Source organism: Esox lucius, chromosome 17, assembly GCF_011004845.1.
Source record: "Esox lucius isolate fEsoLuc1 chromosome 17, fEsoLuc1.pri, whole genome shotgun sequence".
NCBI lineage: Eukaryota > Metazoa > Chordata > Actinopteri > Esociformes > Esocidae > Esox > Esox lucius.
The window spans coordinates 1,286,682-1,300,032 of record NC_047585.1 but is presented as its reverse complement, the minus strand read 5'-3'; the positions used below and the strand labels follow the sequence as shown (position 1 = coordinate 1,300,032).

General features: G+C 39.1%; 1 protein-coding gene across 1 annotated transcript in view; it reads left to right on the top strand.

The window, feature by feature from the left end:
• Nucleotides 1–38: 38 nt before the first annotated feature.
• The window catches only part of LOC105010087 (serine/threonine-protein kinase 4), a 74,350-nt gene continuing 61,037 nt past the window's right edge, over nucleotides 39–13,351 (top strand). The window contains 1 exon segment of the mRNA XM_013131227.3: nucleotides 39–511. Within this exon segment, the coding sequence (XP_012986681.2) occupies nucleotides 468–511 (44 nt within the window). The 5' untranslated portion in view covers nucleotides 39–467.

Genomic DNA, 13,351 nt, shown 5'->3' with positions numbered 1-13,351 from the left:
TGAAACGCTTTGATCAAGAACACAACATGACTGTCATTACCAAACAAATACCTGTTAAGCTCTACCAACACAGTTTTGTATTTTGCTTCATTGTTGCTTGGCTTTTGTTTTATGATGTGCATATGTAATAATACACTTTGCCTTAGAGCGCCCTCTGTGTTGAGCACACGAGAGTCATTGTTCATTTCGCCCCCCTCTTTCCGCGCCCTGTCTCGAAATGTTCTTCCTGGTTTTAACTGAAGTCACTGGAAGTTGCCGAGGAGGATGGAACAACTAATGACATTCTAATAGTTTAAGAACAATTTCAGATTTTTTCAAAATCTCTATCGAAATTGAAAAACATCAGACCTTTTGATAAACTGTCAAACATTCAAAACAGCTTATCATCGCAGCTACAGCTAGCTGGCTGGTTTGAGGTGTTGAACAGCTGGCTAGCTTAGCAAAAGTTAACCATCTTGAACCTAACAATGGACAGAGAAGACAAAGTGCAAATGAGGACTCACCCACGCAGGTAATGACTCTTATTACTAGCTAAGTTGGTTACAGAAACACATTTTTGAGGTTTGAGTATGTTAATGTCGCTGTGGTTGTACAGCTGCTAGCTAGGTAAGTTAGCGAGTATGCTAACGACGTTTGGTGGTTAGCATACAGCAAAGAGCCGCTGGCTAATGGCTACTTGCTGATGATTGGTAGTGTAAAGTAATTGCAACATACAGGGCGTGGATAGAACAATGGAAACACCGCATGGAAAACGACTTCACATTGAAGCTGTTAAATTAGTATTACAAACGGACCTGCAGCGATCACTTTAGGTTGATTGCTAATTAGCAGTAAATGTTTTAGATTTAAAAGAGGCCGGTCAATTTACACTGCTGTTTGAGTTTTTTCAAAGCAACATGAGGCAACTAAGAGTTCCAAAAGGGCCAAATCGGTGGCAGAATTGCAGGTGCATCAGTCCAAAAACGTCACAAAATAATTCCATGTTTCCAGGGGAACAGTCTCAGTCATGACAGCTGTATGCATGTATGCTGTTCTTGGACAAATTGCATCGGTAACGAGGGATGACCAGTGGTTGCCAGTCGAAGCTGAAAGGCAGGGATAGAGAGACACTTCAATGCTCTGTGACCCTATCTCAACAAAAACTTCATGTCGTGAGCTTCACAAAAATGGAATTTATGGCAGACTTTCCGAAACCGCTTGTAATCCAAGGCCTATGCACAAAGACACAATTTGCTTAGTGCATGTCTGATACAAAAAGCTTTTGCAAACTTCTTTGCAAGCGTGCTGACATAGTAAAATGTTTAAAAATCTTTGCAGACAACTAGAGGGCAGTAAGTGCATAACCATTAGGGGCTGACCTACTTGCTTTTGTAGCTATGGTTCTCACGAGCGCTTTAAGGAGTCACCAAGAGGGGACCTACAGCTTCTGTAATATGGAATTGGTTCAGGTTTTTCTATCTGATATATGTTAATCCAGTTGAGTACACTGACAGCATTACTCGGCATGCTGCTGAACACGCAGGGCGTTCTGTTCCTTCCGAAACAAACAGACAACTATAGTAACAGTACATTAAAAAAGAAAAGGTTTTGTTTATTTAATGGTAATAATGACATCATTGATATACAAAAAATATATCATTAATTAATTTTGTATAGACGAAAAGTTTTGGGACATATCGCCCAGCCCTAGTCTGATGGGTCATCTTTCACCCTATTTCCTACATCTTAACCGGTTAAAGATGTTGGCATCTGGCTCTTTTGTGAAATAATAATTGATCCAAGTCAGGGGCAGAAGCGTTCTTTGTTGTTTATTCACAAAATATAGTATTTCTTTCCTTGATATTCAGCCTTCTTTCCACCTCTTTTCTGTACTTCCCAGATGTCTGTGCTTCCCCCAAATTATTTAAACAGCACATTTATATTAGACCATACCGTCCGCACTTCCCCTCCACAACTGGCTGTCTTCCAATCACTTAACTGTATTCTATATCCTAACCTTACAGGGCCTGGTATAGTGTCCCCTCTTGAGTTATTGGCTCCACACACACACTTACTGGATTGTCTGGAGCCCCTGAATAATAGATACCAGCTGTTTGCTATACGATACCTCATATAGTACAAGGTAGCAAAGTAACACTCCTCTGTGTTGTGTTCTTTAACAAAAGTATAGAACATCAATTCACCTATATTATCAGAAAAAGACATGCTTTCTCCCATGACATTTAGGTACTATATTTATATGTCATAACAAGTCTGTTTAGCATAATAACACTACACATGTAAAAGAATGAAAAGAAAAACTGTTTACAAATAATATATAAAATATATATATTATATAAATATATATATTAAAATTAAAGATAGACGGTCGTACTCTTTTTCTTTACAACAGAATTTTGTGAGGGAGTGCACAATCACTCCTGGCGCACTCACCAGGCCAAGGGGTCAATGTGATGATGATCAATGTTGAATCCCCTTCCATTAGTGAACCACTTGTCAAGGTGGTGTTGGCACAGCTTAGTCTCGGGAAAGTTTAATGGGAGCATACACCTTACTTTGAGTGACAGACACCTGTCAATAGCACGCTTGGCAAGTTGTTCTAAGATAATAAAGCCACTGCTGACATAATCATGTTCAGCAGAAAATCTCTCCATTTACCAAAAATAGATGACAACCATGTAGAATTATGGTATTCGGCACCTTCCTCAAGAATCTTACCAGCCAAATCAGTCAGTTCAAATCAGCCAGTTATCAGGTATGTGGCAACCATTTCAGCTGACTGCAATTGCAGACTTTCAGAGGTCATATTAGCTAAAGCTTCCAAAGAGCTAGCCGTACTAATAACCTCTCTTGCCAACACGGTGCTGCAATAGCAAAAAAACTTTGTTTCAGTGATGGTTATTAGGTTGCCTAAGGTGTTAGCATAAAACACAGTTTCAGTGCCATTACTGAGGGTTATATTGGAAAAAATCATACACTCAGGGATAGTAGTACCCTCGCAAATAGAGGTCTGCAGTTTGGTTGCAATAACTTTGGCCTACAATCAAAAAAGCATTATAATATTGTTTAATTTGACTTTCATATTGTTCTTACTGAATGCACAACTACCCCCAGGTGGATTATTAACTACTATATGTGGTGGATTATGCCAGAAATCAGGACAAATCCTACTGAAGGGTGACATAAATATGACGGCATGATTTCACTGGCACACCTAAAGATGTTACAGTACATGATTCTGGACTGAAATGCATCCAGATCGATTAGGTTCCCTCCAGCAGGGGTTAGAATAATTTGGTCCGCGAGAGCTCAAGTAGCTGTCACTAACACCCCAATTATTGTGTATAGAGAATTTGAACAAACAGGTCTCTCCAGATCCCTTGGATCCAACATCCCAGACTGATTTAATTGAATGACTCCTAAGGGAATACCTCCGTTAGCGGTGAACAGGGTATTGGTACAAACCCAACAACTACTCTGGTTAATCGTCCTGGCAAATTATAGTGAAGGGCCAAAAATGTACTTATGCCATGACGACCATCCTCGTGTGTGTTTGGGACTAAAGCACCACCATACTGTACCACCAGGAAACACATAGAAAGAAGTACCATGAACATAGTCATATATATGTCTCAATAGTGTAATAATCTACTGTCCATTGGCTAACTATTTCCTATATTTGATATTTAGTCCAACAAAAATACCAATTCCAACGGATCTAATTGACACATAACAATAGTGAAGACTTCCTGTCCGTTGGTCAATTAGGTTGGCCTTGGCCCTGGCCCCATACATCACTTTATCTTTGTAGAGTCAGAATGACTAGGATACAGTTTGTGTTGTCGTAGAGTCATGTGGACTATCTGCTTAATCTGCAAAAAGAACAAAGAGAGAAGGTGAGAATATGGGTGTTTTTATATAAAGGTAGATACACTGCCTCAATTTTGTTAAGTGACATTTGCAGTGGTTGCACAAACTTTTATCTGATTCTGATCTCTTTCTATGTGTCTTCACCCGATATAAGCCCCCCGATGCCTTTTGCAACTGGTTCTGTAGTCTCAAGGCTCTGCTCTTCGTCATGTTGTACCACCTTGCAATGAGTAACGTATCCACCTTGATTTACCCTGCACCTTCATTGCTGATCTAGTAACAAATAAAACCTGATGAGGGCCTTCCCACTTTGCTCCTAATGTCTCTGCAAGGTGTTTCTTTGTCATTACTCATTTTCCTGGCACTAAATCTTGTCCTCCCTCAGGGGTTCCCCATGGGTCCTTGACCTGTCTCTCTGCCTCTTGAGAATTACATGCAGTAATTAAGGATAGTATCACTCATGATGTGTACATCTGCATTTTTCAGGTCTAGCATGCCTCGTAGTGACATAGGCCTGCCTATGACAACCTTAATCCCTGTAATCTTGTTGTGTGTAGCTTTTATACTGCATAAGTCGGTAGGCAGCGCATTAGGCCACGCTATCCCTTCTTGTTGAATTTTTGCTAATCTGCTCTTCACAACCTGGTTTTGGCGTGCCACTCGACCACTTGATTGGGGATGATAAGGGCAATGTAGTAGCCAGTCTATGCCCAGGAGGTGAGCGTTTGACTGAAGCATCATTTAAGATTATAGGTAGAGTGAAAAAAACATTTCCTGATGCAGAGTTGGTAAAGGAATGTTTTTTGGCTACAGTTATATTGTATTTTGACATTAAAAACAAGGATTCGATTATAAAGCAAATCAGAGGGCTGCAGTTATTGGATTCAACCATAATGAGGCAAATTGAAGACATTGGTAAATACAACAGTAACCAGTTAATAGTGGATCTATTAATAGTGGATCTATCTGCAATGCTGAAGTAGACGAAAGCACAGATGTGTGTGATGTTGCTCAGTTGTGTGTGTGGGCCAGGTTCCCAAAAGAGGAATTGTTCAGGGAAGAAATGTTATGCTTATTGCCTCTGCAAGGCCAAACTAGAGGAGGACATCCTTTTATGTGACTGTGTCCTCTCTGACCCCAGCCATCACACAACTCTACCCTGCTGATTGTGCTGCAATAGAGAGTGAAATAATTGAACTACAGACTAATGACAACCTGAAAGCTCAGAACAGGTGTCGGCCACTTCTGGAGCATTGTCTCCGAGTCACACTTTCCTACTGTGAAACAGTTTGTGCAAAGGGTAATGTCCTTTTTTGTCAGCAAATATTCATGTGAATGGACATTTTCTACAATGAACATTATAAAGAGTAAACAGAGAAACAGACTGACCAATGCACACCTGGACTGCCTTACAAGGATTGCCACAACTGGCTACAAATATAACATGAAGACTGTCAGGCAAATGCATTCACAGTTCCGTTCATCTCCCCATTAAGGTAAGCCTATTATATATTTGACTGGTATTGGCTGCTGCTGACCATTATCTGTACTGTATCCTGACTATTCATGACTATGATATATTGAAGTGTAGTAGGCCTGTATGGGTTATACATTGTGGCATCGGAAGAAACATAGACAGATTAGCTAAAAATAAGAGTGGCTCTCCTGTTCACCGTAGCCTGCCAATGTGGCTGCATTGGAAAAAATTATGAGAAACTCTAGTGTATACAGTCTCACTCAAAAGTTTGCATACCCTTGGAGAATTGGTAATAAATGTACCATTTGTTATGAAAACATGAGTGAAATGGGCAAAACACATGTCTTATATTTCTTATGGGATTCACATTCAACTGTAGGTCATAACAGAATGGCACAATCATAAAACAAAATATGGCAACAAAGAAAAAAACGAACTGACCTCTGTTCAAAAGTCTGCACACCTTTAGTTCTTAATACTGTGTATTGCCCCTTTTAGCATTAATTACAGCGTGCAGTCGTTTGTAATAGTTGTCTGTGTCAAATTCATGCAGGTAGTATAGCTCCCCATTCGTCTTGGCAAAATGCCTCTCCAGGATAATGCAAAGTCTTTGGTCGTCTTGCATGAACCAAACCTTTGAGATATCCCCAGAGTGGCTCGATGATATTAAGGTCAGGAGACTGATGGTCACTCCAGAACCTTCACCTTTTTCTGCTGTAACCACTGGAGGAGCAACTTGGCCTTGTGCTTAGGGTCATTGTTGTGCTGGAAAGTCCAAGGGCATCCCATACACAGCTTTCATGCAGAACAATTCAAATTGTCTGCCAGTATATTAACATGTTGCATTCTTCTTGCCATACATTTTCACAACATTCCCTGTGCTTTTAGAGCTCACACACCCCCAAAATATCAGTGATCCACCACCATGTTTCACAGTAGGGATGGTATTCTGTTCACTATAGGCCTTCTTGACCCCTCTCCAAACATAGCACTTATGGTAGTAACCTCCAAATTACAGTGTGCCAGAAGCTGTGAGGTGCTGACTGGCATTTGCAAAGCTTTTTATATCTTTTGATATCCCTTTCCATCTTTATAAAGTTCCATTACCTTGTTATGCAGGTCTTTTTACAGTTCTTTTCTGCTCCCCATGGATCAGTATCTAGTCTAGTCAGTGCATCCACATGAGAGCTAACATTCTTATTGACTATTTATACACAGACACTAATTGCAATTTTAAAAGCCACAGGTGTGGGAAATTCACCTTTAATTGCCACTTTCACCTGTGTTTGTCACCTTGTGTGCCTGTAACAAGGCTAAACATTCAAGGGTATGTAAACTTTTGATCAGGGCCATTTGGGGGATTTCTATTATCATTATGAATTAAAAAGGAGCCAAACAACTGTGTGATAATAAATGTCTACATATGGTCACTGTCCTTAAATAAAAAAAAAAGTTTGCCGGAAGAGTGAATGTCTCTTACTGAGTCCGTCCCTGACTGACTGACTGATTGACTACCCTTTGCTAAATAGCATAGTGGTTAGAGATGCAAGCTACGGAACAACAGGTCCCACGTTCGACTCCTGTAGCATCAACACACAAGATGCCTGAGGTTCAGGGCAGACAAAAACTTGGCTGGTTATAACTTTATGTTGCTACGTAATAGGAAGCCTAAAATAATACAGTTCTGGTGGATATAAGGATTTTTTTCAGGAAAAACAAACACTTCGCTGCCTACACGATTCTCTTGACTTTTCACTTGACAAAACAGTTATTAATATATCGTCACCTATATTGGTAGATTCTCAGTGTCATTCATGAATGGCTAATTAGCTGTTAAAACGGCCAGTGTTAAAATAAGAATTGTTCAGAATAGACAAACTTTATTTGCTATAACCTTCTGTAGCTATGGGAAACCTAAAATTATACTGTTTACTGTAGTGATGGCCAAACTAGGCTTCATTAGCGTTATTTTAACAACAGGATATTATGCTGGCAGCACTCAGATTTTCCTTATCACAATAAAAGCCATCATTGACATTTAGAAGGCCATATAGTTAACAATCTAATATGTAAAAAAAAAAGTACAGTCAAGAACAACATTGGAACTGACATTAAACATAAAATGACAGATTAGATTGTTAGGTATATCGCCTTATATTATTCAATGATGGCTTTTATTTTGAAAAAGAAAATCTGAGTTAGAGCTACTAGCACAATGTCCTGCTGCTAGAAGAACGGCCTAATTTACTGTTATATTGCGACTATTTCTGGTGGATTTTAGAATTATGTCTTAGCATTTCTTCAGGATAGTCAAACACTTCGCTGGCTATATGATTCTCTTGTCTTTTCACTTGACTTAAAAGTCTGTTATCGTCACCTATATTGATACAGTAGTTATTGTATCAGTGTCATTCACGAATGGCAAATAAGCTGTTAAAACGGCCAATGGCAAAAGCCATACAGTTAATAGATTATATTTGTGGTGGAGGTAAACTTAATTAAAAAACATTAAGTTTAACACAATGAGTAATGGCGTCTAGCGACATATTACTGGCTAATACGCTTTTAAAATGGCCAGTGGCCAAAGTCATACAGTTCATAGACACTATTTGTGGTGGAGGTAAACTTCATAAGAAACGTTACTCAGTTTAACACAATGGTTAATGGTTTCCAACGAAATAGTCAAACATGTGATGTCGCAGTACTCCCCACGTGTCTTGGGTCAGAGCTGTGGTAGTTAGACTCCAACTTATCCCTGTATTCTCTTTTTCCATCTCTGATAGCCTTCCGTAGGTTATATCTGGATCTCCTAAACGCCTCTAGGTGCTGTGAGATATAGGCTGAGGACCGTGCTCTGAGATTAGCATGGACATTACCATTTACCCAGGGCTTTTGGTTGGGGAAAGTCCTGACAGTGACCCTAGGGACGACATTGTCGATGCATTTGGAGATACAGTGGGTACGGAAAGTATTCAGACCCTTTTACATTTTTCACTCTTTGTTTCATTGCAGCCATTTGCTAAAATCAAAAAAGTTCATTTTATTTCTCATTAATGTACACTCAGCACCCCATCTTGACAGAAAAAAACAGAAATGTGGAAATCTTTGCACATTTATTAAAAAAGAAAAACTGAAATATTCAGACCCTGAATTAATGAGAAATAAAATGAACTTTTTTGATTTTAGCAAATGGCTGCAATGAAACAAAGAGTGAAAAACTTAAAGGGGTCTGAATACTTTCCGTACCCACTGTATATGTTGAGACATTGGCTGCATCACAAAATATCTGCCAATACATTGTTTCAAAGCAGTCCTGTAGAGCAGTAATGGGTCCCTCATTCCAGCATTGAGCTTTCTGAGCTTTTTTTTCTTCCTCTTTTAGGCATTGTCTATAGGATGGGAGGAACAAAACTGATGTGTGATCCACCTTACCAAATGCTGGGTGGGGGAGGGGTTTGTAACCATTTCGTATTTGTGAATAACATTGGTCAAGAGTGTGATGTGTTGGTGGTATTTTGGAAAAACTTTCCTCAAATTAATATTTTCAACAACAATAGCAGCTGCCTCAGGGTTGGCGTCCTCTGGTCCATTTATTTCTCCATGTACAACAGGTAAAATAAGTATTGGACACGTCACAATTTTTCTCAGTAAACATATTTTCAAAGGTGCTACTGACATGCAATTGTGAACTGATGTTGGTAACAACCCAAGTAATAAATACATACAAAACAAATAATAATAATAAGTTCAGAAAGTAAGTCATGTGTAATAATGTGAAATGACGCAGGGAAAAAGTATTGAACACATGAAGAAAGGGAGGTGCAAAAAGGAATGGAAAGCCAAGACACCAGCAGAAATCTTATCAGTAATAAAAAAAGCAATCCCGCCCCTTGTCAGTGCAGATTAATATCAGCTGGTTCAGTCTCAACTAAAAAGATGTGTCATTACCAAGGTGTCACACAAGGAACATCTCATGAAGGGTAAAAGCAAAGAGCTCTCAAGACCTTCGCAACCTTATTGGTGCAAAACATACTGATGTCATTGGTTATGGAAGGATTTCTAAACTTCTGAATGTTCCAGTGAGCACTGTTGGGGCCATAATCCAGAAGTGGAAAGAACATCTTTTCACCATAAACTGGCCATGACCAGGTGCTCCTCGCAAGTTTTCTGACCGAGGAGTGAAAATAATTATCAGAAGAGTTATCCAAGAGCCAAGGACCACTTGTGGAGAGCTTCAGAAAGACCTGAAATTGGCAGGTACAATTGTTTCAAGGAAAAAATAAGTAATGCACTCAACTGCCAATAACGGCCCATTTTTTACATTAAGAAAAACTGTATATTAAATTAACATTGATAGTTATTAATTAGTTAAATAAACCATTGCACACACTTTAGACTGTGCACTGATAGGCCTGACGAGACGTGAGTTTGCCGTGTTTTATATGCTTCTGTCACTTAATCTGGGGCGAGATTGTTACATTAAGTACATGTTAAACTTTCATCAATATCTGTGTCTGTGACCACGGCAACAGTGATGTTGATGCAACCTGTGAATAACAGTTTATTATTCTTTTTAAATGTACACATTTTGCTGAGATTATACACTTCTTAAACTTCTCTCCACAGATTGCATTGGGAATGCAGTGCATGGAAAGGCTATTATTTTCACTTTACAATGGTGTGATTCATGGCTAATTGGGTGTGAGAATTCAATACCCAAAAAAAGCCCCACCTCCACGCCAATAGAGGCTCAAAGCTTGGTTTTGAGAAAACATGATTCGAACAAAGGTGGGAAGAAATTGTAATCGTAAGAAGAAGCGAAACGTGGAAAAACGGGTTTGAACGAAAACATTTTAAGATCGGACGCGAAAATCCATTTAATGATTTTAGCATACACTTTTTCTATGCTTGAATAAATTTTTTTCATACGATTGAATTTAGTTTTTTCATACTATGAAATATTTCAGTTACGTTTTTTTTATAGTCAATACATTTGAGCTCAATTTGGCTCCATAGGCTGTATGGCCGTTTGTGTGACAAAAGACAAGAAGAGCGAATGTCTCTTACTGAGTGACTGACTGACTACCCCTTGTTAAATAGCATAGTGGTTAGAGAAGCGGACTTGTGAACTATAGGTCCGGAGTACGTATCTCCTTGCAGGCGAAGCGAAGTTTGCATTGTTCAATATAGATGAAAACTTAGCTGGCTAAAACTGTTAGTATCTACACTGAAGAAAATTATCAATGCAACACTTTTGTTTTTGCCCCCATTTATCATGAGCTGAACTCAAAGATCTAAGACTTTCTCTATGTACACAAAAGGCCTATTTCTCTGAAATAAAGTTCACAAATCTGTCTAAATCTGCGTTAGTGAGCACTTCTCCTTTGTCGAGATAATCCATCCACCTTACAGGTGTGCCATATCAAGATGCTGGTTAGACAGCATGATTATTGCACAGGTGTGCCTTAGGCTGGCCACAATAAAAGGCCACTCTAAAAAGTGCAGTTCAATCAAAATCAATCAATCAAATGTATTTATAAATCAATTTTTACATCAGCAGATGTCTCAAAGTGCTTTTACAAAACACCTGGCCTTAAACCCCAAGGAGCAAACAACAGTAGCGTTGAATTTCAGTGGCTAGGAAAAACTCCCTAAGAATGCCAAAATTTAGGAAGAAACCTAGAAACCAAGGCTCATAGCGGTGACCAGTCCTCTTCTGGCTGTGTCAGGTGAACATATTAAGATTATTAATTGTAATAATTAATAAATGCGTGTGGGGAGTCTAGAGTCTATTTAAACTTAGTCCAGGTCGGAAGCATGACCAGATGGACTAGGAAAGGGACAACACAGGGGAGGTGCACAGTATCAGCTGAAATTGGCAGGCATCGTCTCGATCTGCAACACAACCAGGAGGACTCTGGACAGGGACAGCAACGGGTCCTCCAAGCCAGGTCCTCCGCAGATGTGGGCCAGGACCTCATGCCCTCCTAAGTTCAAAACGGGAGGAGACTGGGAAAATTAAATGCATTCCTCATATAAACAAGGATTTATATTGGAGAAGGAGATCATAGTGGAGAAGGAGAACTGACCCTACTCCCCCAGCACAATAATATAGCAGCGTAAGATCTTGGGACTCTTGTGTAATGTACACATCCACTCACATTACCGAGCATCAGCCAAAGGGACACCCACCAACTGCAACAACCCTGAATGAGGACCAAGTATTGGCTGCAGAGTACAGCCCAATTGCACAAGTGTGCAACAGAGAGACAACAACAAGCCAGTGACTCCGCCCCCGAGAGGCATTAGTGGGCGGCCATCCCAGTGGCGATGAGAGCCCATCTGGCAAGACAGCAAGGTTGGACAGTATCAAGCCTTTCTGGTCACTTTTGCGCCCCTGGGTCAGGCTACACCTAATCATAGACCTTGCTGTAGAGATGAGTCTTTTGAAATTTGAAAGTTTGCACTGAGTTTGCATTTCTAACCTTATTTGGCAAATCATTCCACAGTAGTGGAGCTATGAGAAAAGGCCCTGCCTCCGGCTGTTTATTTAGAGATTCTAGGTACAATTAAAAGGCCTGCATCTTGCGATCGTAGGTTACGTATAGGTATGTATGGCTGGATCATTTCAGCAAGGTAAGTAGGAGTCCATATATTGATTTATAGGTTTACAATAAAAACTTAAAATCAGCCCTAACCCTAACCAAGGTTATTATAGTTTTGCATTTTTTATTAGTTTTTATTTTTATTTCGTTTTGACTTTTTGTTTTCAAATTCAGTTTAGTTTTAATTAGTTTTTAAAGTGGGTTTGCTAGTTTAGTTTTTTTTTTTTTTTTTTTAAATGCTTAGTTTTAGTTTAGTTTTTATTAGTTTTAGTGTTAGTTTTAGTCATTTTTTGTAATATGGGCTATTTGTCAGGGGCAAGATTCAAAAAGTTCAGAAAAAGTTTTGTGTAATAATAACTCAACAAAAACATCATACAATTTTAGAAAATATTCATTCAACAATAAAACCAGTACATAAAATGTACATATGGGCACAAATATGTAAACAGTCATGTGGAAGTGACGTGTGCCAAGACAAAAAACTAAATTGCCAACAGACTAAAGAAGACATACATGATGAACCGCAAATACCACAGCTGTACAATTTTCACACCCTATTCTAAATTTATACAATAGCCTTCTGCCTACTCATCTGGATTGAAGCAGCAAACATTCAGTGTAAAAGTAAAAAGGACATAACATTATTTAATATTTGAATCACAGCTTATAGTGTTTTGACATCGACAACCCAAGTGCATTTTACCTCAAACTTGCGACTAGTTAACTTTCTAAAGAAGGCACAATCGCTTCTCGGGTAGACATTAACACACTGACAAAATTATATTCAGAATTTAAAATATTTTTATACCACTTTTTAATGTGTGATTGTTTAAAGGTGTACACAAGATACCAACCTTTCGCGAACTTGCTTCAACGTCGAACACTCGTTCTCATGGAGACGCGGTGTGCACGGAGGGGAGGGGTGTGTGTGTGTATGTGAGTGACAGAGAGACGGAGGGAGAGCAGGGAAAGGAAACAGAGCTGAGCGAATACTCTGCGTGTTTTAAATAGCTTTAAAAAAGGAAAGACATTCCAGTTTTAGTTAGTTATTGTTTTTTTGTAATGCCTCGTTTTTATTTTTATTTCAGTTAACGACAATGTTTTTTCCCACCTACTTTTCGTTTTTTCGTTCGTTTCCGTTAACGATTATAACCTTGACCCTAACAGGCAGCCAGTGTAAAGAGGCTAGTACAGGAGTAATGTGTTCAACATTTTTTGTTCTAGTTAGGATTCTAGCAGCCGTGTGCAGCACTAATTTAAGTTTATTCATTGATTTGTCAGAGTACCCCGGAAAGTAGAGCATTGCAGTAATCTAGTCTAGAAGTAACAAAAGCATGGATTAGTTTTTCTGCATCAGTTTTTGATAGAAGGTTTCTGATTTTTGCAATGTTTCGAAGAT